This window comes from Alosa pseudoharengus, unplaced genomic scaffold, assembly GCF_046254945.1.
Source record: "Alosa pseudoharengus isolate Yale_2024_CS ecotype anadromous, Long Island Sound unplaced genomic scaffold, YU_APseudo_1.1 YU_APseudo_1.1_scf_2, whole genome shotgun sequence".
NCBI lineage: Eukaryota > Metazoa > Chordata > Actinopteri > Clupeiformes > Clupeidae > Alosa > Alosa pseudoharengus.
In genome coordinates, this window is record NW_027468663.1 from 18,619,891 (window position 1) to 18,642,275 (window position 22,385).

At 42.9% G+C, this 22,385-nt stretch overlaps 3 protein-coding genes across 3 annotated transcripts; 1 reads left to right on the plus strand and 2 right to left on the minus strand.

The window, feature by feature from the left end:
* Positions 1-303: 303 nt before the first annotated feature.
* Positions 304-3,388, minus strand: ing2 (inhibitor of growth family, member 2). Its single transcript, XM_076294012.1, has 2 exons — positions 3,108-3,388; positions 304-1,786 (listed from the first exon to the last, which is right to left on the minus strand). The coding sequence occupies exons 1-2, from the start codon at positions 3,244-3,246 to the stop codon at positions 999-1,001; spliced, it is 927 nt and encodes a 308-aa protein (XP_076150127.1). The 5' UTR covers positions 3,247-3,388; the 3' UTR covers positions 304-998.
* Positions 3,389-3,735: 347 nt separating this feature from the next.
* Positions 3,736-13,123, minus strand: ccdc149b (coiled-coil domain containing 149b). Its single transcript, XM_076294013.1, has 12 exons — positions 12,941-13,123; positions 12,243-12,404; positions 12,061-12,099; positions 11,638-11,745; positions 11,166-11,282; positions 10,798-10,970; positions 10,343-10,415; positions 10,089-10,173; positions 9,823-9,970; positions 9,337-9,413; positions 8,664-8,756; positions 3,736-5,517 (listed from the first exon to the last, which is right to left on the minus strand). Exons 1-12 carry the CDS (start codon positions 13,001-13,003, stop codon positions 4,862-4,864), a joined length of 1,794 nt encoding a protein of 597 aa, XP_076150128.1. The 5' UTR covers positions 13,004-13,123; the 3' UTR covers positions 3,736-4,861.
* Positions 13,124-13,210: 87 nt separating this feature from the next.
* Positions 13,211-18,115, plus strand: qdprb.1 (quinoid dihydropteridine reductase b, tandem duplicate 1). Its single transcript, XM_076294014.1, has 7 exons — positions 13,211-13,521; positions 13,857-13,949; positions 14,045-14,141; positions 15,010-15,150; positions 15,998-16,106; positions 16,277-16,360; positions 17,083-18,115. Exons 1-7 carry the CDS (start codon positions 13,429-13,431, stop codon positions 17,180-17,182), a joined length of 717 nt encoding a protein of 238 aa, XP_076150129.1. The 5' UTR covers positions 13,211-13,428; the 3' UTR covers positions 17,183-18,115.
* Positions 18,116-22,385: the final 4,270 nt, after the last annotated feature.

A 22,385-nucleotide genomic window follows, 5' to 3' on the forward strand; every position in this document is an offset into this window, starting at 1 on the left:
TAAACCCACAACTTTTCAGGTTACTGCATGCTAGTCCAGCTCATTAGCCACTACATTACCAATTGAGCTACCACCCACCAATTGAGAATGTAACACACAGTTGGAAAATAAGTCAGATTCCCTGTTTGACATGTAACTCATCAAAAATCTCTTCCCTGACTTCAGTACAAGATGATCAGTATAACTCAACATCTCATCTATTTCAACATCTTACATACAACTCTGTGGATGTCATGGTGTTCTAATGGGCATTTTCAGAGTAGGTCAAAGTACATGTGACGGAGATATAGACCAGACATTAGGGACAATACAAGCACAGGTTTATTAAATACACCAAGCTTAAAAAAATCTCTTACAAACAATCACACAAAATATGTAACAGTGGAACTGAATTGTCTGGAAGACATGGAGAGGGTGAAAAGTATTCCACTTCCTAAATGAGATGAAAAGACATTAAGAGCCAGAACCTAGTGTAAATCTCTACTTAAACCTTGTGCATAATCCAAAAAGGCTTGCCAAATCTTGAACCCTCGTCATAACACTGTAGGTTCCCTTCTGTTAGGGGGCCCATTTGTGATGCTGAACACCTTAGGGCATTCTAAAAATCTGTGCCAAGTTAAGTGAGGGGGGTGGGGGATATACTCTCACATAATCTCTGAAATAGAATCTTGGTGGCAGTAGTTCTAGCTTCTGTTTCCTCTTGGTCCTTCTGACGGTTAAATAAGGAGGTCACCTGATTTGCCAGCTACACTATACATCCCAAAGTGTTTTGTGTCAGCACCTGTTCGAAAACCTTTGGCAAAACACAGCAGCTGAGTCCTCAAAGGTAAAGTCTCAGCTTCTCTGCAATAGGTCCATAGCTTGACAGCGCAGTCCACTTCAGTGCTCTTTCAAATGTGATTGTGTGAACTGCGATACTGTTACATCAAGTAACTCACCCCATTCGAATCCCCCACCCCACTCACAGCTAAACATACAAACCTCTTTCACTGAAGGCACTACCTTGACCGGCGATCTTTTTTAGGCTTGTCAGTGCTTTTGTCCATGGTCTTTTCGTTGTCGCCTCTGCACTTGGGGCAATACCACTTGCCCTTGGGCTTGTAGGTGAGTCCAACACAGGTGAAATGGAACCACTCGATGGGGCACTGCTCGTTGTCGCAGCCGATCATCTCGCCGTAGGACACCTGCTCGCACAGACAGTAGGTGGGCTCGTTGGGGTCAATGGCGAACTCCACGGGTGAGGCCTCACGCTCCTGCTTGGCCTTGGACCGCTTCTTCTTCTTGGCCGACTTTGATTTCTTCTCCCGCGGCGGGGCGGGCACCTCCTCAGCCGGGTCCTCCAGCGCCCCGTTGGCACCGTGGCACGAGTCGCGGCTCTCGCTGTTGCGCTGGCGCCGTGGCCTGCGAGCTGATCGCTCGGGCAAGGAGCCTGCCGATGATGCCGCCGCCACCGCACCGCCACCACCTCCGCCGGCGCTGCCACCTCCTCCTCCTCCTCCTCCTCCTCCACCACCACCACCACCACTGCCAGCCGCCTCGTGACGGATCTTCTCGCCTGGGGAGCGCTCCTCGATTGGGTCAGTGAAGCAGTGTGTGTGAGAGTCCATTTGGCGTGAGCGGTTCTCCACCAGCTCCAGCATCTGGGTCACCACATGGATCTTCTCGTCCCCGAGCTCCTGGCTGCTGATGAGGGCTCGCTGCAGCTGGAGCTGAAGGCGCTTGCGTTGACCTGCATCTGTCTCACGCTTGTAACGCTCGTACACATCGTCCACCTCATTCAGGACCTCTGCACACAGGTAGGGATGGGGACAGAGAAGGAGAGGAGGCAGAACAAAGACATTTATTTTTGCAGGAAAAAGACGCTTGTTTACAGTACAAGTTGCTTGTATCTTAAAGGGGGTGTTGCTATAACTACTATGAAAGGGGTCCCAACAAAATGTGATTCAGTAACACACCTATCCACAATCACTGCCTTTCAAAAAAAAAAAAAACTATCAGCAGTTGCTTATTGCGTTTTCTATTATACACTGTGGGCGCAAGGAACAAGGGTAAGACAGTGTCGTTGACAGTCTGGTCCACAACGAGCAGCAGGCTAAAAATAATAACAAAATGTGCTATGCATGTCCAGTGTTACTAGTCAGCCCTCATTTCGGTTGTCCTTTACCAACCTGGCAAAGAAGCTGTTGCATGTGCAATGCTCAAAAATATATGGACACTACTGAGACCCATTTTAATCTAGCTCTCTGTGTTTTTCTAACAATTTAAGGAAGCAGACCGCAAAATCCTTAACATACAGATTTTGCATGCGGGCAACAACCGAATCCGTAAAAACTACAAACTTCCTACGACGCAGCCATACCCTTCTTTTCTCTATGCCTGCTGACGTCATGAGGAAGCAAACGGTGATATATACGGGTGCAATGCATGCTTCCCTTGTCAGAGTCAGACTGAGAGTCCTGGTCGTCGAGCAGCTCTTCAGAAAGCCTGCGCATTCGCAAAACAAGATGAGCGCCGAAGGCTGGACTATTCTCGTGACCGCTGCGCTAGCAGAAGTTCAAATTCAAAACACTAGGTTATATTGATATCTGTAATATTCTACAGTAGGCTAAACAAGGTTTCTTTATACAGCCATAAGTGGGCCAACATAACATACAGTTTCTCAAATCCAAGAACTAGCTTTGCAGTCGGTTGGGTAAACGAAGGGCAAGGTACGCCTATAGTAAAATCCCGAGTATTTACTTCGAAAGCTATCCGAGCTGGGGGTACAAGACGAGTTCAGTCAAAATGGCTGATCACCCGGCGTGAATATAGAGTGAAAATACCCAACATTTGTAAAAGGGCTAGTCTTCGCTGTTACTCGACAGTTCCCGACAAGACGACACATTCAAACTTGTTTTCGGTGTCTTAGCACGACTGCATTGTTTAGTCGACTGTGAGACGTCGATGGCTAAATAAATAAGTTTGCAAACGACAAGGGAAAGCAGCTCATCGTTTGACATAATGCAATCTGACCGAAAGACGTTGGATATAAGATCGAATGACCAAATAATTGCAGCAGAACCGATGCGTTATGGCAAAAGGAAACACAAACATTCGTTGTTACATACCTTGATACTTTGTGTCGATTTCCCAAAGCAATGAAACATTCCGCTGTATGTCCAAAGGGAGAGACTCAACACATTCAAGGTAATCTTCAACATAGCTGACCAGCTGGGATTTTTCCACATTTGGGTAATGCGCTAACATCGTGATAGAAATGCATCAATCAGACGGTCGATGCTTAAAGAATTAAATAGACTATATCTCGAAGAAAAATAGTACATTCAAATATTTCGTGTGGTGTTGCAGTGTTCTTTCCGGACTGGCCAGTCCAACCCTCTATGGTTGTAATTCCTTCAAACAAAACTGTAACTACTACGCATGCGTAAATTAATGCCTTAAAAGGCCGCGATTTTGCATTTCGCGCAGCTTCCTTGAAACTGGGTTGGGCCAAAGAAACATCAAACCACTCTGTAGTGATGGCGTCACCATGACTCCTCCTTCTTTCTTTGGCGCCGTGAAATGAAATTGGTTACAACAAAATGTTACAGTGTAAAGTCAGGTTTGACTGTGCAATCATCTAGAGGGAATTTTGGGATTTAAAACTCAGCTAAATCCAGTGTGGTATATTCCAAATAATGAAAATGACACAATTTCAATTGACTTGTTACAAATGACTTGAAGTATGAACATCCAGGCTTTTAAACATAATTTATTTTTTTTTAAAACACAAATGACCGAATGGCTCACTTTGGACAGTAGATTATATGCAGGCATGCATATCACTAAATCAACAATGTTTTTTCACTATCCCTTCAGTCTATCAGACTGAAGAATATGTAGTATGCACCCAGTGTTTTCATTTATACAGTGTAGAAGTACATAGGAATGTTGTGAGTCTCAGAGTCACTGAGAGGATGCACAAAATATACTACTATGACCTACACATTACGCTGAAGTAGCTGAACTTCTGAAATAGTCTACAACACCAATGATCACTTGGTTCGTATTGAAGCGAGCAGCAAACATAGACTGTTTTACGAGCAGATACAGTTCAGTTACAGTAGGTTGATTCTCAAGTAGTATGCTTTGAGTTCATTAAAATATGACAATATATTTCTGTTAGTGAACCATTTGAAACTTCTGACACATTTTGATACAATCAACAGCACCAGATCCTTCACCAAGGAACATGGTCTATTATCATCAACAGTTTTAGTGCTCTAGTCTTCTGCTACTAGTCTCATTCATACATAGTGGCATACTACAGTAGTGCTTTTTGTGTGTATTTCTCATATGTTCCACCCCATTAAATCAGCAGCCCCATTTTGAGATTATGTAAACATAACCTGCATCTACTGCAGATGCCCAGCAGCATAACTCTCCCCATACATAACGTTCAACCAGACACACTCTGCTTGCCAATCGGCATTTCAGCATTCTGTGGAGAGTCTACTCAGGATACTGGCTGTAATTTCACTGGAAAGTTTTGGTCCTAACTGCTCAAAAGCATGCCATAGCAAAACTGGTGACACAATTCACACGCTACTGGCATCAGAGAGAAAACAGACAACCAAAACCTCTCTTTAGGTTCGGAACAAGCTCAGTAATAGAATGGACCATGCAAAAGTTGGTGGCAGAGCGAGACAGCTGTGTTTTTTAATGTGTTCGTCAACCTTGCTCAGTCATCCATTACAACCACTGATGCTGCTGATGATCTCTGTTAGTTATACTCATTTCTAAACCTTCTGCCCTCTAACGTTCTCCTGGTACCTCTGTGTTTCATTTAAATGCACCCCTACGCAGTACCCTATGCAGTGTACTACGCAGTACACAAGTCTTTTTCGCTACTGTTTTCAGACATGAACTCTTCCTGCTCAGGCGCTGCCAGTTCCTCGTTGGCGTCCTCATGTTCATCCAGGAGTCTCTTCTGAAGTGTCTGAACTGCACTGTCACCATCTGCTTCAACAGGAGCCGTTTTCATGGGCGAGTCCTCGCTGGACTCCAGCGTCGGGGAACAGTCTTGCATAGGCATCCCATCAGCAGAGCGGTCCTGTGGGTCGGCGTCCACGGTTTGTTTACACTGCGATTCAGTTTCTGTGGCGGAGGATCTGGAGAACACGGATGGGGGCAAAACAAGATGCTGCGGCGGGCTGCAGAGCGCGGGGACTGCCCCAGGGGACGAGGCCTCGTCCGCCTCGTCCACCGCCGGCTCCTCAGACAGGTCGCTGAACACGCACTCGTCGGCCTCTTGCGCGCACTCCAGCTGGTCGCTCGGTGACTCGCCATCACCGCAGTCTCCGTCGGTCACGTCTGTGCAGCTGTGCAGGACCTCCACGTTGAGCTGCAGGTGTCCGTTGGCGCGGGCGCAGAGAGAGCCCAGCAGTCGGCCACTCTGGCCGGTGTCCATACACACGTCAGGGCCATCCCCCTGTGTGGTCACACCTGCAGGAAGCTCCTCTCTACCTCTCAGCACATCTGAAAGACACAAAGAAGAGGCCACAGCAGATATTACAGTATTATTCTTATTCTGGGGGTTCTGTGAGCAGAAAAAAACAACTCTATTGCACATCGTCTGACAAATTGTACAATGGTTCAGTTTTGGAGTGTGAGATCAGGACACAGCAAAAGAATCAGAAATTAGGCTATATTGGCTTTGCTACATAAGCCCAGGGATCATAGTATGACCTTTCTTCTTTACTGACTTCTAGTGGTTTCAGTGATTACTTCTGAAGCACACTTTTGTTTGACCAATGTAACAACACTGTTCAACAGTGTAACAGATTACGAAATATTACCTACAGATATTTAAGATATTTTATTACAGATTATTTAAGTACATAGCATAGGTAGCATTTGGTAGTTAAAATACCAGGCAGTAAGGACACCCCCACATTGCTGGTCTCCTCCTCCCCAATAATAATTTGGCTAGAAAGCCAACTACACTGCGTGCCCGGCCAAGTCATCCAGGGTTCCTTCAATTGGTCAGAACTAGGCTCAACAACATGGCGCCAAATGGAAGTCAGCTGACTATCTGAACGTACTGAGTGACCAGGTTATCCATCAGTGCATTTTGTCTACCCTGATGGGCTGGTATGGGCATATTTCAGGATGACTATGTCAAGATTAATCAATCTCGTTTTGTGAAAGAGTGGTTCAGGGAGCATGATGAGCCGTTTTCAGACACGGCCACCACTAATGCAGACCTGCATGCAGATAAACCAAATGTGAAGATGCAGATTTGCACATTCAAGCTCTAAGCACTAGCTACGATGCCGACTGACCACTGAGTTGCCTTGTGTTGCTGCTGCTGCCTACGTGCTAGTTGACGGTGGGCAGTATATATGGGTGCAGATAAACCAAATGTAAACAAAGCAGTGCTAGGTTAACATTTTCACACTAGTCTTGCTCACAGTCTTACTAGTCACATACTAGTCTTGCATAATCTATTTCTAATCGAAAATATGTTTGATAATAAGTTTTGGGTCTTTCGGTTGTGGAAGAAAGCAGTAGGTGGTAGAGAAAAAAAGGTGAAACTGTTATTAGATCCAGTCATGCAGAAGAAAAAAAGCAAACTACCATGATTGTATAGCTAACTACCAGGATTTTATATCTAACTACCAGGATTTTAAAGCTAACCACCAGGATTTTGAAGCTAACTACCAAGATTTTAAAGCCAACTACCAGGATTTTGGATTGGTGTGCGACGGCCTTTAAGCTGGCCTGTTGTAACTGTGTTTTCAAGTTAAAGGAATTATCCGGAGTAAAATGCACTTTAGATCAATTTACGGATGATTGGGAGTACATACGTTGAGTTGACATCCAAATCATGTCATTCGGATGTGTTTTAAGAAAGTTCGATGTTACCGTTTTTAGTCAAAACTCTTTAGCGTGGAAGTGAGAAGAGCATATTATTTCGCCGCTACAAAACGCTATTTTTATACCTCTTCTACAGTTCCAAACAACATTACACTTACGTGGTAGTGAGTAGAGGGTCCCTAAAGCCAAACCGAAGTATCCCGAGGTCTTTATGTGGTCGGATAGAGAGTCCAGAATGAATTTCATCAAGCCAGTACCTTTCCGGAAATGTTGTCATCTTTGCTGCCATCTTTAGGGGAAAGTCCGTAGGTCGTCAATTGCCAAGTGTGCTCTGGAAATTCACAATTTCGTCGCCGTTTAAAAAAAAAAAAAAAAAAAAACATAGTCCAGTATTTCTTTTGAAATTGAAATGAAGTTGTATGGACTGGACTATGTTTTTTTTTTTTTTTTTTAAACGGCGAAGAAATTGTGAACTTTCCCCTAAAGATGGCAGCAAAGATGACAACATTTCCGGAAAGGTACTGGCTTGATGAAATTCATTCTGGACTCTCTATCCGACCACATAAAGACCTCGGGATACTTCGGTTTGGCTTTAGGGACCCTCTACTCACTACCACGTAAGTGCAATGTTGTTTGGAACTGTAGAAGAGGTATAAAAATAGCGTTTTGTAGCGGCGAAATAATATGCCCTTCTCACTTCCACGCTAACGAGTTTTGACTAAAAACGGTAACATCGAACTTTCTCAAAACACATCCGAATGACATGATTTGGATGTCAACTCAACGTATGTACTCCCAATCATCCGTAAATTGATCTAAAGTGCATTTTACTCCGGATAATTCCTTTAAGGAGTGAGCTGATTAATACACCTAACACAATAGTTTGCAAATATATTATTCAATGGAAAAAAAATAGATGTGGTCTTGACCATAACCCTATTTTATGAACGTGCTAGAGAAGACTTTACACGGTGGCTTGACTCCTTTTCTCAAAATCTCAGTGAAAACAACAGAAATAAATACTGTGGACAAAAATAAATGCTGTGACGTTGAATAAGGTTGTCAAAACAAATGTGCAAATCTGAACTGTAATTTAAAGGTAAAGACGGTCCAACAGAATATGGGCATTCTTCTGTCTAAATACATCAATAACGCTAAGAATGTAGTCCTTGCCAAAGTTGCGGTCTTGTCTAAAAATAGCCATCAAAGGTTGACAAGTTCGAGATGTTGCAATGGATAGTTATGAAGCCATGACACTCTGTTAAAAGCAATGACCCCAATGGATGCATTTCCTTCAGCATTCCTGAAGCAGTCTGTGCACCACGCCATGCAAAAAAGTAGTACTGGGCACAACATTAGCAGTGGAAATAAAATCTCTATAAGGTACTTGAGTGTTTCACTAAAAAACTGCACAACTGTAAGCACAAATGAGAAATACAAGATACCACTAAAAGGTTCTGAAATGGTGGAACCAAACTGCTTTATTCAATTTACCAGTACTCTTCTAATGCATTCTGAATCAAGTTTGTTTGCTTTTGAGTAATAGATTCAAGGCAAATGAAAATAGAAAATGGAAATCCCCAGTGTCTGCAGGGCTGCAGTTACAGGGTTACAGTTTATGGCATACTGTACATGGCCCAATATCCAAGAACACGGGACTTTAAGGAACACATACAACTTAAAATAACACCAACTTTCCTATCACTTTAGAAGTAACACTGCATATGTTTTTAGCACCAAGGAGATGTTTAAAAAATGGAAACTTTAAAACAGGATCTTATTGGCAGACAGGACTGCCCACTGACCTGTGGAGGGTCTCCCTCTCTCGATAAGAACAGGTTGCTCTGTAGGGGATTGCAGAGGCTGAGGGTCACTCAGTATAATGGCATCCCTGGCTCCTGTCACGACAAATCAAAGTGGTTCACAGAGGTTGTACACACAATTGACAACACTAATACAACGCAAGTATAATATGGTTATGACTCGTGCTGTTGTCATTGTTTTTTAAAGTCAAAGAGTGAGGTGATTCACACAGGGGACTACTACCACTATGAGGACACACTCATAAACAATAACATGCAAATATATTCTGAGTTATTACACAAAGAGTCTAAGCGTGAGTTATTACACAAAGACACTGGGTCTCAGATGTACAAACTAGAGGGAGGGAATGAGGCACAGATGGTAAAGAGCAAACATACTCCCGAGTCCTATCGACACGTTGTATGTGAGTCCTTTTGACAGCAGAGGGAGAGAAAGAGATAAATGAGTAATGAGGAAGAGCACAGTCGGGCTGTCACAATCGGAACCAGTAGCAGCACGGCGAGAGCAACAAAAAGGTCACTAAATAAAGGAAACAGATGTCCAAGGAGATTTACGATAGCCAAGTATAATTACGACAGCAGGAAAATATAGAAGTGTTGGTACAGCAATTCGTGGTACGGTCTACAAGAGATTTTTTTTTTTAGAGTTGTATACCTGGCAGGCTCCATAGTCCAGACACCTCCAGAGTCTTCAGTTTCTTCTCCAGTTCAGCCACTCTGTTTCCCAGGATTCTGATAAGAAAGACAGGGGAAGTCATGTTTCAGTGCTTTAGTAGACGATCCATCTACTAGCCACTTCTAATTAACTTTCACACAAAAATATACATATTCAAATTTAGGATGATTATTGCCTTTGTTGTCACTGTAAATTGCTGTGTTTAACATGAAACTACACAACTAATAATCACATTGTCCTTAAGTACAAGTAGCCAAATAGAATTTACAAGTTAAATTCTATTTAGTCTATCAATATTACTGGTATTGTTTTAGGCTCATTGACTTAACTATAAACTGTTAATTTCAGTGCTGATGCAATGTTTATTAATGTTATTGTAAGTCGCTTTGGACAAAAAGTGTCTGCTAAATTTCATAAACGTAAACATTAATTATGCTAATGAGTGCCCACAGAGTAGACACACACTTGTTAGTTTGTCGCTGGTGCTGGATGACCATGTTCTTCTCATGGATGGTCTCGAGCAGTGCTGTGGCCAAAGACTTCAGGTCAGAAATGGACTGGGGAGTGACCGGCAGGCTACAGCCATTGTCCTCAGACAGCAGCAGCTCTTGCACTGCAAACAAAACAGTGTGTCGGTGAGTTATTTACACATAGCTTACTGTAAGCAACCCAATTAAAAACGATAACATTTTGTGGAACAATATGTAAATGTATGGTCTTAGTTGTACTACCTTCTTTGGCGGAAAGGACTCCTGTAAGTGCACTGCTGTTGTTTCTGCTGTACATTTTACAGTTCTTCCTGCTTTCTAAAGCACTCTGAAATATAAACAGTCAGGAGTATTTGTACAGCATCTTGAATGGCATACTACTTATATACTTATAATGAATGGGCAATGGCAATGCACCCCTGTTCAGGCTACATTTTTCTCTACATATATAACAAAAACAAAACTAATTTAAAAATATTTTAGAACACTTGGATTACCTTATATTTCATGATATTACTTTTGAGCAAGTTCACCTCATCTTGAAGTTGCTTGAAGCGGTCATGTAAATATCTGGGTGGAATTAAAATAATTCATAGTGTTATTGCTTGGAGTAGGGCTGCAACAATTAAATGAACTGCCGACTATTTTAAGGAAAACATTTTCTGATTGCAGCTTCTTAAACTTGAATTTTTTTTTTATCTTACTCCTCTATGAGAGTAAACTAAATATCTTTAACGTGTGGGCAAAACAAGGCATTTGAGGAAATAATATTGGGCTTTGGGAAACACTGATTGCCATTTTGTCCACCATTTTCTGGATCAAACAACTAATCGATTAATCAAGAAAATAATTGATAGATAAATCTACTGGTACTATGAAAGCAATCATTAGTTGTAGCCCTAGCTTAGCGTGCCCATCAATGTCTATTCAGAGAGAATAGGTAAGCTTCTACCTGTTCTCCATACAGAGAGCGTCTACATCAATGATGCGTGCTTCGTGGCTGCCCAGGATGTGGTTGATCTCCAGGTTGAGACGATGGGCCTTGTCCTGGAACACATCCCTCTCAGCTCGAACGTCCTGCAGCTCATCTGTGGCCGCCTTCAGACTATGCTCCAACTCCTCGTTCTGAATAGACGACTCTCAGTTAGAACACAGCACAGGAGCAGATTTGTGTCCGTCTGACATATTCAACAACGTGAATAAGCTTTGTGGTTTTTTTGTGTGAACGTGAACAAGCCAGAATATCAGAATCTGGTGACACTAGACAGCAAAGTTGTTTATCTTATTATCCCAAATGAGATGGCCAGAAGCCTAACACACCTGTTCCCGAGCTTTCTCTAGCTGCTGAACCAGGTCCTCCCGTTCATGTGCTGGAAAATGGCGCGCTCCCACCTCCTCATCCCCTAGTCTCTGTTTGGCAATGGTCATTCTCAGCAGCTGTGAGGAGAGAAACACAGCTCCCGTCATTAATTTAAACACACTGAGATGTGTTCAGTCACCAGAACGCATCACACATTGTGTACACTGGAATTCACTGCAACTTCTGCCACATAACAAGTTGTATTAATTGTCTCCACAATAACATTTTGTGACCCTGCGCCTGTGATCTAGATTACTGAACTATTATTTCTATAGGAATACCTAGTTAGCTGAATATTTCAGTGTTCAGACATTCAGTTTAAGTGTGGCATCTCTTTTGTTCCCTTTGAACATACTCTGATACTATCATAACGCACATAGGGAGGATGTGTGTGTGTGTGTGTGTATGGGGGGGGGGGGGGGGGGGGGGTACCTTGTTGTCGCCCTGCACCTCGGCCAGCCGCTGCTGAAGCTCCTTCACCTCCTCCGAGAGTTTGCCACTCCGCTCTCGGGAGTCCCTCAGCAGCTGGGCCAGGTTCACCTGGACAACAACATCAAGGTGAGTGACGAAACGAAAATCAGATGCGATGGTAGTAGTGTAGTGGCTTAGGAGCTCGGCTAACGTGCAGTAGCCACAGAAGTCATGGGTTCAATTCCCATCTGTGACCGCTGTGCCCTTGAGCAAGGCAGCTCCAGAGAGACTGGTCCCTGCAATTGGTATCTGTAAGTTTTTTTTGGATAAAGGATGAAATGAGACAACAATAAACTATCACGAGTGGCCTGATTGACAGGCTGCATATGTCCCTACTCATTTCCATAAAACACTCAACAAAGAATCAATAAATAGTTTCTGCACCTGATTTCGCTTCTCGGGTGGCAGAGTGGGGTCACCATCCTATTAGGAGGAAAGGGAAGATAAACTGATTACAAAATGTGACAGATGATTGGGTATACATCTGATCTGAACACTTTATCGGTGTTATCATTGCTGACACACACTTATGTTCACATGGAGACTATTACTGTTGTCACACTTACTATGAGCTCACGGTATTTCTTCTTCAGGCCTTGGTGCCTTTCTCGAAGCTGGTTGGCCATCAGCTTGTACTGGTCCCTTTCCTGCTGACATGTGTCCAGCTCTTTAGATAAAATCAGTAACGCCTCCTTTTTGCTCTCCAGCTTACGCTTGCATACCAAGAACTGAGGACAGGAACAAGGAAGTGATGAGATGAAAGTATTTCAATGGGAGGAAAATGAAAGGGGGGTGGCTCCACAAAGATAAGGTCCTTTATATTGTTGTATTCTCTCACATTCCGTACAAGGTACAATATTTCCCTATACACAGCATGCATTGAATCATCACAACAACACCACTGAGGAGACCTGAATTTGTTTTGCGCAGTTTTAATCCTGACTGACATCAATGACAGCAGCTGCCTTTCAGGCAAACTGAGCTCTGTCTGTAACGTTAATCTTTCCAAACGACCCGCCCACTTTCCTGTAGAGTCTGACTGGCTGCGCTTTCACATCAACAGAATGGGCTACCTGTCTTCAGACATCGACCTTTAGCTTTACCACAGACATTCTGTGCACCTGCCTGAACAAACCCATCAGCTTTGATAAAGCAACTGAAAAAGCTGACAATAATGGCATTCTCCATGAAATTAGCTTAAGCGTTAGCGAAAATTATATGTAACCAGGGGGTAGTAGCATCACAAATCCAAATGATGACTCACTTCGTTTACCAGTCCTTGCCAGTCACTTTCGCTTCTTCTCGAGGTGTTCATCTTTGGTTCCATTCAATGTCAACCTAATTAACACTGTCGATACTGAATGTATCAAATATAATTGAAAGGCATCTTTCTGCGTAGTGCGTTGCAGTCACGAAGTGAGCGTCCTGTGCACCTATGGTTTGAAGCTCTCGGTTGACCTGAGGAAATCGTCATTTCCGATTGAATTGGTCTTCCTTGTTGGTTTCTGACGAAATGTCCCCACGCGCTTTCCGTAGTGACAGCGAGTGACATCTGAAGCAGCGACCACAGTAGAGCAGTAACACATGTTTGTGAATAGAAATAGTGTGTTTTGCAGGCTACACAAGTTACATCCTTACATGCAGACACCCTGTTGGACATTACGTTTGAACGGAACCTCTGATTCATTGTAGTGTAGCCAGAAAGCTAGGTAGGTAGGTACGTAGGTAGGCTAACTGTAGTCGAGCCAAGCCATGGCAGCCGCTGAAGCGCACAGAGTCATAGTTTACGGAGGAAAAGGAGCGCTTGGTTCCAAATGCGTGGAGTACTTCAGGTCCAAAAACTGGGTATGGAATTAGGCTACCATGTCATTTGTGTCTGTCATTAAGAGATAGACGTTTTGGTTGTGAAGCATGACAACTTCCAAACTATTGACACCCACCCCCTTTCATATAGCCTACTGTAATCAATGGAATGTATAATTATCTTGTTTTTATTTCCGTAGAATTCCTCAAATATTTCCGTCAGAGGTTGCTTTGAACAATACACGATTTTGAGAAGCAGATCAAGGGATAGGCTATTTTTCATTTCCCATGGGCCTAATAATGTTGTTTTGTTTTTATTTGTTGTTCATTTCATCCATGTTTGCCATTCTCATCTCTTTTTAATGTGGACTGTAAAGTGGGTAGCGTGCGTTGACATTGCTGCCAATGACCAAGCTGACGCCAATGTGGTGGTAAACACGACCGAATCCTTCACGGAACAAGCTACCCAGGTTGTTTTCAGATTTATGTAAAAAGATTGAACAAGCAGAGTAATTAATTATCAGCATAACCAAACCACATCTAACTAACTCCTCCACCATTTTAGGTGACCAATGATGTATCTGAGCTGCTGGGCGAGCAGAAGGTGGACGCGATCCTGTGCGTGGCTGGAGGCTGGGCTGGTGGAAGTGCAAAGGCCAAAGGTTTGAGACAGCTGATTTAAAACCAACATGTCCTTTGTCCCCTTGACCACAATAATTAACACAGTGAAAGAAAGACTGCCAATCAATATTTAGACGAATATGCATGTGTCTTTCATATCAGTATAGTATGATTAACATAGTCAGCTTTCATAAATTTCATGGATGGATCCATACATTCATGGATTTCAGGGATGGGCAGTATTTATGATACATGTATTTAAAACACATATTTCAAATACAGAATTTGCCCAGACTTGTGATCAGAATATTGAGATTCAGGGAGATGAACCACGCGTAGGTTGCACGCACGCACGCACGCACGACGCACGCACGCACAAACAGTACACTCCCTCTCTCACACCAACCTACTCTTATTTTTCTTGAGAACTTTAATAATCAGTATGTAAATTAACATGAGCATCCAATCGGAACACATGGAACCGGTTATGTGGTTGCCCTGCCCTGCCCATATTTATGTCTCCCGGCATCAATATAACACCATTTAGCACTTAGATGGTACTCTGCTCTCAATAGGTTCGGTGGTTACCACTTGACAAGTTCAGTTGTGTTTTTTGAGTACATCTCTGATAGAGTATTTAGGCTATTAGACTGCTGATTTATGGCATGTCTCGTAGGCAGAGAAAAGCTGTTGCTCTCAGTCAGTCAGCAGTGTCGGTGTACTGATGAAGGAATAGATTATATTGACAGATATTTTCAAAATACAAAAATGCAGTATTTTGATGCATGGCGTGGCTACTGTATTTTGTAGTTTATTTTGATACCCTAATTTTCAAAATCAAAAAATTGTATTTAATATTTTATTTTAAAATACATAATGATGTATTTTTGCACATCCCTGTCATCATAGTATTATACAAGAATGCTGATCTGATGTGGAAGCAGAGTGTCTGGACAACCACCATCTCTAGTCACCTGGCAACCAAGCATCTGAAAGAGGGGGGGCTGCTCACGCTGGCTGGGGCGAAGGCTGCCCTGGCTGGAACCCCAGGTAACTCCACACGTCATATTTTTAGAGGACAGAATTCAGTGCAAATAATGATCACTTAGTTCAAGCTGCCAAGATGGTTACTTAAAGTGTGGATGTGATTTGCATGGGCAGGGTGTAAACTGAAGTTAGAGTGGGTGCGTACACATCCCACCTATGTTTAGGGCAGGTGCAGGACAAAGTATACTAAAGGTAAAAACGAATGAGAAAGTACGCACACTGGAGAAGCAGACTTTCTGCAGACTTTCTTTTTTTGGGGGGCAGTTGTGGCTTACTGGGTAGGGCTTCGGGCTTGGAACTGAAGGGTTGCCGGTTCGATCCCGACTAGTAGGAACGGCTGAAGTGCCCTTGAGCAAGGCACCTAACCCCTCACTGCTCCCCGAGCGCCGCTGTAGCAAGGCAGCTCACTGCTCCGGGTTAGTGTGTGCTTCACCTTGCTGTGTGTTCCCTGTGTGCTCTGTGTGTTCACTAATTCACGGATGGGATAAATGCAGAGACCAAATTCCTTGTATACGCAAGTCTACTTGGCCTAGAAATCTGATTTATATTGACATTTACATTTCTCTTTTGCTTTTGCCTGGGTGTAAACTGAAACATGTGGGCACATACAGAGGAAGGTAAACAAAGCACTTGCTCTGGTGGTATATCTATAACTATTAGCCGAGGTTTATATATTGATTTTGCAACATTTCTTCAGCTATGAAGTTAATACACAGGGGCAGTTAAAATGGTATTGATATGGTTTTGTTTTTTTAACTAGCATAGAACACTGTCCTGCGGTTTATACACAATGCGGCTAATACAGAGGAAATTACCGTATTACGTGCGGAAACTCCTCTCCCTCTGTCAGGTATGCTTGGCTACGGCATGGCAAAGGCTGCGGTGCACCAGGTGTGCCAGAGTCTGGCGGGGTCAAACAGTGGTCTTCCTACTGGCGCTGCTGCCGTCGCTATCCTGCCGTGAGTAGCCGTGACAACCACACGCTCATTACATTGTTTCAATGATGGTGGCCAGCACACTGTCATTGAAATTCATCAGAAACTGTGCTGCCTGTAGTTTTCATTCGTTATACATCTGGTAGTGCAGCAGAACTTAACACGGTTATATTTTGACCTGGGACCTCTTGTAGAGTTACCTTGGATACTCCAATGAACAGGAAGTTTATGCCTGACGCAGATGTCAGCGCCTGGACACCATTGGAATACATAGCAGAGTAAGTGTGTGTGTGTGTGTGTGTGTGCGTGTGTATGTGTGTGTGCGTGTGTGCGTGTGCGTGTGTGCGTGCGTGTGTGCGTGTGTGTGTGTGTGTGTGTGCGTGTGCGTGTGCGTGTGTGTGTGTGTGCGTGTGCGTGTGCGTGTGCGTGTGCGTGTGCGTGTGCGTGTGCGTGTGCGTGTGTGTGTGTGTGTGTGTGTGTGTGTGTGTGTGTGTGAGTGAGTCCACTTCAATATGGTTGTGGTGCAGTGGACCTGCTGTGGTTTGAACTCTGTATGCCACTAAAGAAGGCTTAAGTCATTTTACTATTAAATTAAGCTTACTTCTGCAGTACTTGTTACACAAGTCATCACAATTTTTATGTAGTGTTGATTTTCACTTTAATAGCCTATGGCATTACTGATTTAAGTTCTCTGAAAATATTGTGTGAGCCCAGGGTGTCCACTATTATCTGTTGCAGAAAATGTTGGTCATATGTGCCCTGCTATGCCTATGCATATCCCAAAGTGGATGCAACAGCAAGTTCTGTCAATCTGACATGCATGGTTGCACCATGGAGTGTGTTCACTTGAATGCGCTCAAGATTTTCGTATGTGCTGTAGTCTGCCTGCCACCAGATGGCGATGTTACACTGTTCTTTTTGGGTTTAGTCTCTGTATTGGCTGCAAGGACTGTAGAATGTCATGTGTTTTTCTCATCATAGCTTGTTTGTTGTGATATAGGTTATTCTATAAGTGGACCACTGGACAAGACAGACCAGCCTCGGGTAGCCTGGTGCAACTCATCACAGAGGCTGGCAAGACAGAGGCCAAACCTCTGTGATTATGTGTCTGTGTCTGTCTGTGAACATATGTCTCTGTTTGTCTATGGACTATGGAGGGGTATACTACAAGACGAGATTTCTGGCTTATCCAAAAAAGTCACTTCAGAAGCAATATATGCAGTAAAGTATTATTTTGGAGATCAGCGGTTACTCCCGAAGTTCCTGGGGTAAGCCAGTAACCTTGCTTCATAGTATCCCCCTCTGTGCCTCTGTCCGGTAACCTGGCCCCTGTAGTTTACCACTCTGTAGTTTACCCCTCTGTGCCACTCTTGGTATTGCCCAATCTCCTCCTCCTCTGCTTGGAAGATCTAATGTCACCAATGGAACTGTAGTCTTAAATACGGCACACTGTGGTTTACCACAGGTTCTGACTTGTGTGAGACTCAATCCTATTTCAGATTAAATACCAAACATTTACAAACCTGTCATACATCATGTGTTGCCTTGACATAAGCTAGGACCATGATTTTACTGTAAGACAAGGCTGTGTAACACCAATAATGGAATTTACAGTCAGATCAACATGACCTTTCTACAAATAGCACTTGGGACACCAGACTGATTACTTTGTGTATACTTCCTTTTTTCATGTTTGTTCTGATCATTTGTTTTATGTAACTGTTGGTAAGCAATGTTTGCCTTTTCAAAGAGAGTACTGACAAACCTGGGTAAGTTCATTTAGAGTAAGTGGTAAATCTTCCTACAACAAGAGCATATGGCATTGTTTTGTTAGGAGAATGAAGCCATACAGCTCTTCTATTAGGAGGTTTACCACTTACTCTGAGTTAATTTGCCCATGTTTGTTAAACACGTACTTGGAATACCCCCCAGGTGCACTGTTTTTGTCTGTTTGGTTGTCTACTGCTGTTGGCTTAGTTATGTGAAATGCCTGTTTATTTGTCAAGCAAAATAAAATGGCCATCACTCAGCAACTGTCTCATTTCTTCTTTTCTTCCTGGGATTATATTATATTATTTCATTGAATGGTTCAGTTGTACTAATGTACTAGTCTTTAAAATGGCTGAGAATAATGCAGAGAAATTGCACTGAAATGGATGTGAATGAATTGGGGTGGTTCATTCCAAAAACGACTTTGAGGAAATATCAAGATGTTATTCATTATTAGTGTTTTTTAAACATCTGAAGTTTCCCTTTTATTAATATATAAAGGCCACAATGTCTTACCTATGCTATGCCTGACAAACAAAGTAGCTAGGCCCTTTAATTGGCATAATGTCTTATCATAATGTTGACTATCCACAAGGGGGCAATGTTGTTCTTTTTACATGTAGTAGCCCGTGGGGCGGTTCACCTGATGAAAACAGGCAGAAAGCAGCAGGTTTGCTAATTGCAAGCCAGGTCACATTTATACATGGTTTACACATACATGTGTGTCCAGCAATCAAGCAAAATAGAGGCAAATAATTACATAAGTAGTTGAGATTGCATGAGATATTTTGGCAGTGATCAGGGGGAAATCCGCAATAAGCAGATGAGTTATGTATTGAAACCATAAAAACATAGAAACCTCCCTAGCATTCCATAAAATCTGATGTTCTACGGTCATGGCTTAAACGCATGTGTGTGTGTGCTGGTCCTCTTAGTATGCTGCATGCGTGGTAGAGTGAGATGTCCGACATGATTTATGGCCCTGTGCTCATGGCCTGGGTTTGTGGCACGTGTGTGTGTGTGAGTGTGTGTTGGTCCTGTGCTCATGGCCTGGGTTTGTGGCACGTGTGTGTGTGTGTGTTTTTGACCATCTATAGTTGCATATCATCTACCATGTGTACCTTAAATCTGTGTGTGTGTGTGTGTGTGCGCGCACGTTGGTCCTGCGCTCATGGCCTGGGTTTGTGGCACGTGTGTGAGTGGGTGTGGGCCTGTTTGTATTCCTCTGAGTTGCTCTGTGTTTGGGTGGACTCTTGAATGTTAGCGTCACTGTGATGACAGTATACCTGTGACAGTATGTGCATACATATATGCAATTATTGTGTGTGTCTGTGTGTGTGTTTGCTTGCTGTGGGTCATGGGGACTCCAAATGCCTGAGGACAAGTTCTCTGATTAGAGGGACTCCTCATGCTTTAATGCCATTGGCTGAACAAGGACTGTGGGGTGGGGTGGTTGAGGTCATTGGTCCAACATGTGGAAGTGATTGAGATTAAGCAATGTACACATGAGATATTTTGGCACACACACACACACACACACACACACACACACACACACAGATTTAAGGTACACATGGTAGATGATATGCAACTATAGATGGTCAAAGAAATCCCTTACTATGCAACTTCAATGGACTTCAATATTACATGGCATCGCCATTTAAGTAACCCCATATGGAAGCTGTTACTACTACACCTCATGTCAAAAATCTAAAAAGGTGTGATGCGTATCTCTCTACGTGTGTGTTGGCCTGTTTATGTGTGTGTGTGTCTCTCTCTCTCTCTCTTTCTCTTTCTCTCTCTCTGTGTGGGTGTGGCTGGGTGTGTATGTGTGTGTGTGTGTGTGCTGGTACGAAACCCCAGTTTTTATTGAACAAGCACTGAAATATTTTTGATTCAGTAGCTCTAGATGGCACTGTGGTCCTGATGTGAAGTTTGTTAGGTTATTCTCTAATTATAAAACACTGGCAGAATTGAATAAGTAATGCTTTGGGCTGTCTAGTTTCAAAGCGCCTGTTTGGCTTTTGGAGAGGAAGGAGGAATGTCTCCCAAACAGTCACAAAAAGTGAAGGAATTCAATCAGCACAGCTCAGTATAGTCAGCCAACACAAAGAGAGCTGTTTTGTATGCAGTGCTTGCCGTGCTTATTTCTGCTTTGCTCATGAGGAAATGGAGTTTTAAATGAGCGGCAGTCCAATTCATGAGCGAGAGAGAACCAAGCAGAAATGAGGACAGCTAGGTTTTGGACATGAAATTGTGCATCTCTCTTTCTTTTGCTGTCGCTTTCTCTCCCTCTCTCTCATTTGCTCTCCAAATCCCTTACTTCCTGTCTGTCTTTTGGCCTGATGGAGAGCTCATTTGAGCGAATGACTCAACATTTTTTATTTAATAAACATTTTCTTTAGATATAGAGCTATAATATATGTTTATTTTTACTTTAATTCCAACCACGTACTAAATATATAGAAACTGTGGGAAAGCACGACAGCAAGACTAACCTAACTGGGACTGTTGCGATCGATTTGTGATATGTGCAAGATTTTCAAAATATGTTCTGGTGCATTACTGCTATTTTTCCTGTTTGCAGAGAGGATGGAGAGAGGGAGAGAGAGAGAGAGAGAGAGAAGGACAGTAAACCATACCTCTGTTTCTATACTCCCTCCATCTCCCTCCACAGCGATGGCGTTATCAGGCCAGGCAGGCAAACGGGCAGGGCAGCCCATAATTTCAGCGCAGGATTAGGTTGAAATAACGAGGTCACCAAGTTGAGGTTGCCATGGCGACGCCACATCTAAAGAACAGTGGATGGTGAGAGTGGGGAGAGAGGGAGGCAGCGCCAGTGTGGGGCTCATTTATTTATTTAATTCTCTATTTTTATTTATTTATTTAGTTCCTTTTTTTCACCCCTCCATTTTTGAAATTCTTCTGCCTGCTTATACATTTTCACCCTTCTTTTTTTTCAATGCTCCATCCACTGTGTATGTGCAACTCAGAGGAGGGCAACAACAATGGCACACAAAAGCTTGCCGACGTGTTTCAGAGCCTGTCTGAGCCTGAGTTGTTAGCAGACCTCGGCGGAGGAGAAAGCGTCCTTTATGCTAATGCCCCATGCACTATGGAGGAGACAAGATCATCAGAACTATATAATTGTGAGGCCTGTTTGTGTAGCGCAGAGTTTAATTTGAATGTAAATAGCAGCTTCTATGTTAATTAGGCATACACTTACAAAAGAGGTGTAATAATCACAAATACTGGGCTAACAAAGATAGCCAACCAAACCTAGTCTAATACACATCTGTGCAATAGTATCATCTAAATCATTATTTGATCTACTGTTGGATATCAGTGAGATTGAGATGATTTCCTTCCCTCTTCTGGAGGACATAATCCCCATTTTCTACTGCATAATGGTTCTTATCATGCAGTTCAATAGACAGTTTGCCTCGGATAACATAGCTTTGCTTATCTGTTTGAAATTAATTAAGATACAAGCATGGCTCTAATATCTCGTCGGCCAAACTGAATCATGATCATCATTTATGCAGACTGATGATGCAATGCCCTCATCTTATATGCCTCACAGTCGATTCAAAAAAGTGGCAAAGCTTTTACGAGGGAGGGGAGTTTAAAGCTGGTATAACAAGGCAGTACGTGCATGGGGACATAAAAGACTGTAATTCAGCTAAAGTAGTGTTTTTGCCATGGAGTGTTTTAACACAACTCTGAATCATACTAGTCTATAATTTAAAGTAGATTTGAACAACACCTTTCTGTGTCAGCAAAGCAGTAATGGGCCCTGCAACGAATGAGTATTTTTAGCAAATCTGAAGCTAAATGAATATTTCATCAAAGGGAGAGAGACAACAATAGAGTCCATGAGGATGGCTGTCTCTTACTCTGCATCTCTTTCTTTCTCGCAGACATACACTCACACATAGACACATACACACACACACACACACACACACACAGAGACACACACACACATACAGCACTCACAGAAATAGACTCTCTCTCTCTCTCTCTCTCTCTCTCTCTCTCTCTCTCTCTCTCTCTCTCTCTCTCTCACTCTGCTGCTGCCTGCCCCAGCGCCCTCACAGTTCTTAAGCTCTTTCTCTCCCTGCCTCTAGCTCAACCTCCTGTTTTCTTCCCTCTCGCTCACTTTCTCTAAATCATTTCCTTTATTCTTGCACACACACACACACACACACATACACACACACACACACACACACACACACACACACACACACACACACACACACATACACACACTTTTATATATATATATATATATATTTATTTATTTATTTTTATTTATTTTTTTTGAGAGCATTTCATTAATTTGCAATTGAATGTGTGAGAGGCTTGGACATCCATTCTGAAATGGGACAAGAATGAATATCAGATATCTTAAAATCACAGACTAGTCAGATGCAGTAAATACCAGAGTTCCAACTGAATGGAACCTCACAACACTTGACATGCAATAAATGTTGGCTGAGCTACAACAGCAGCAACTGAAGTTTTGAA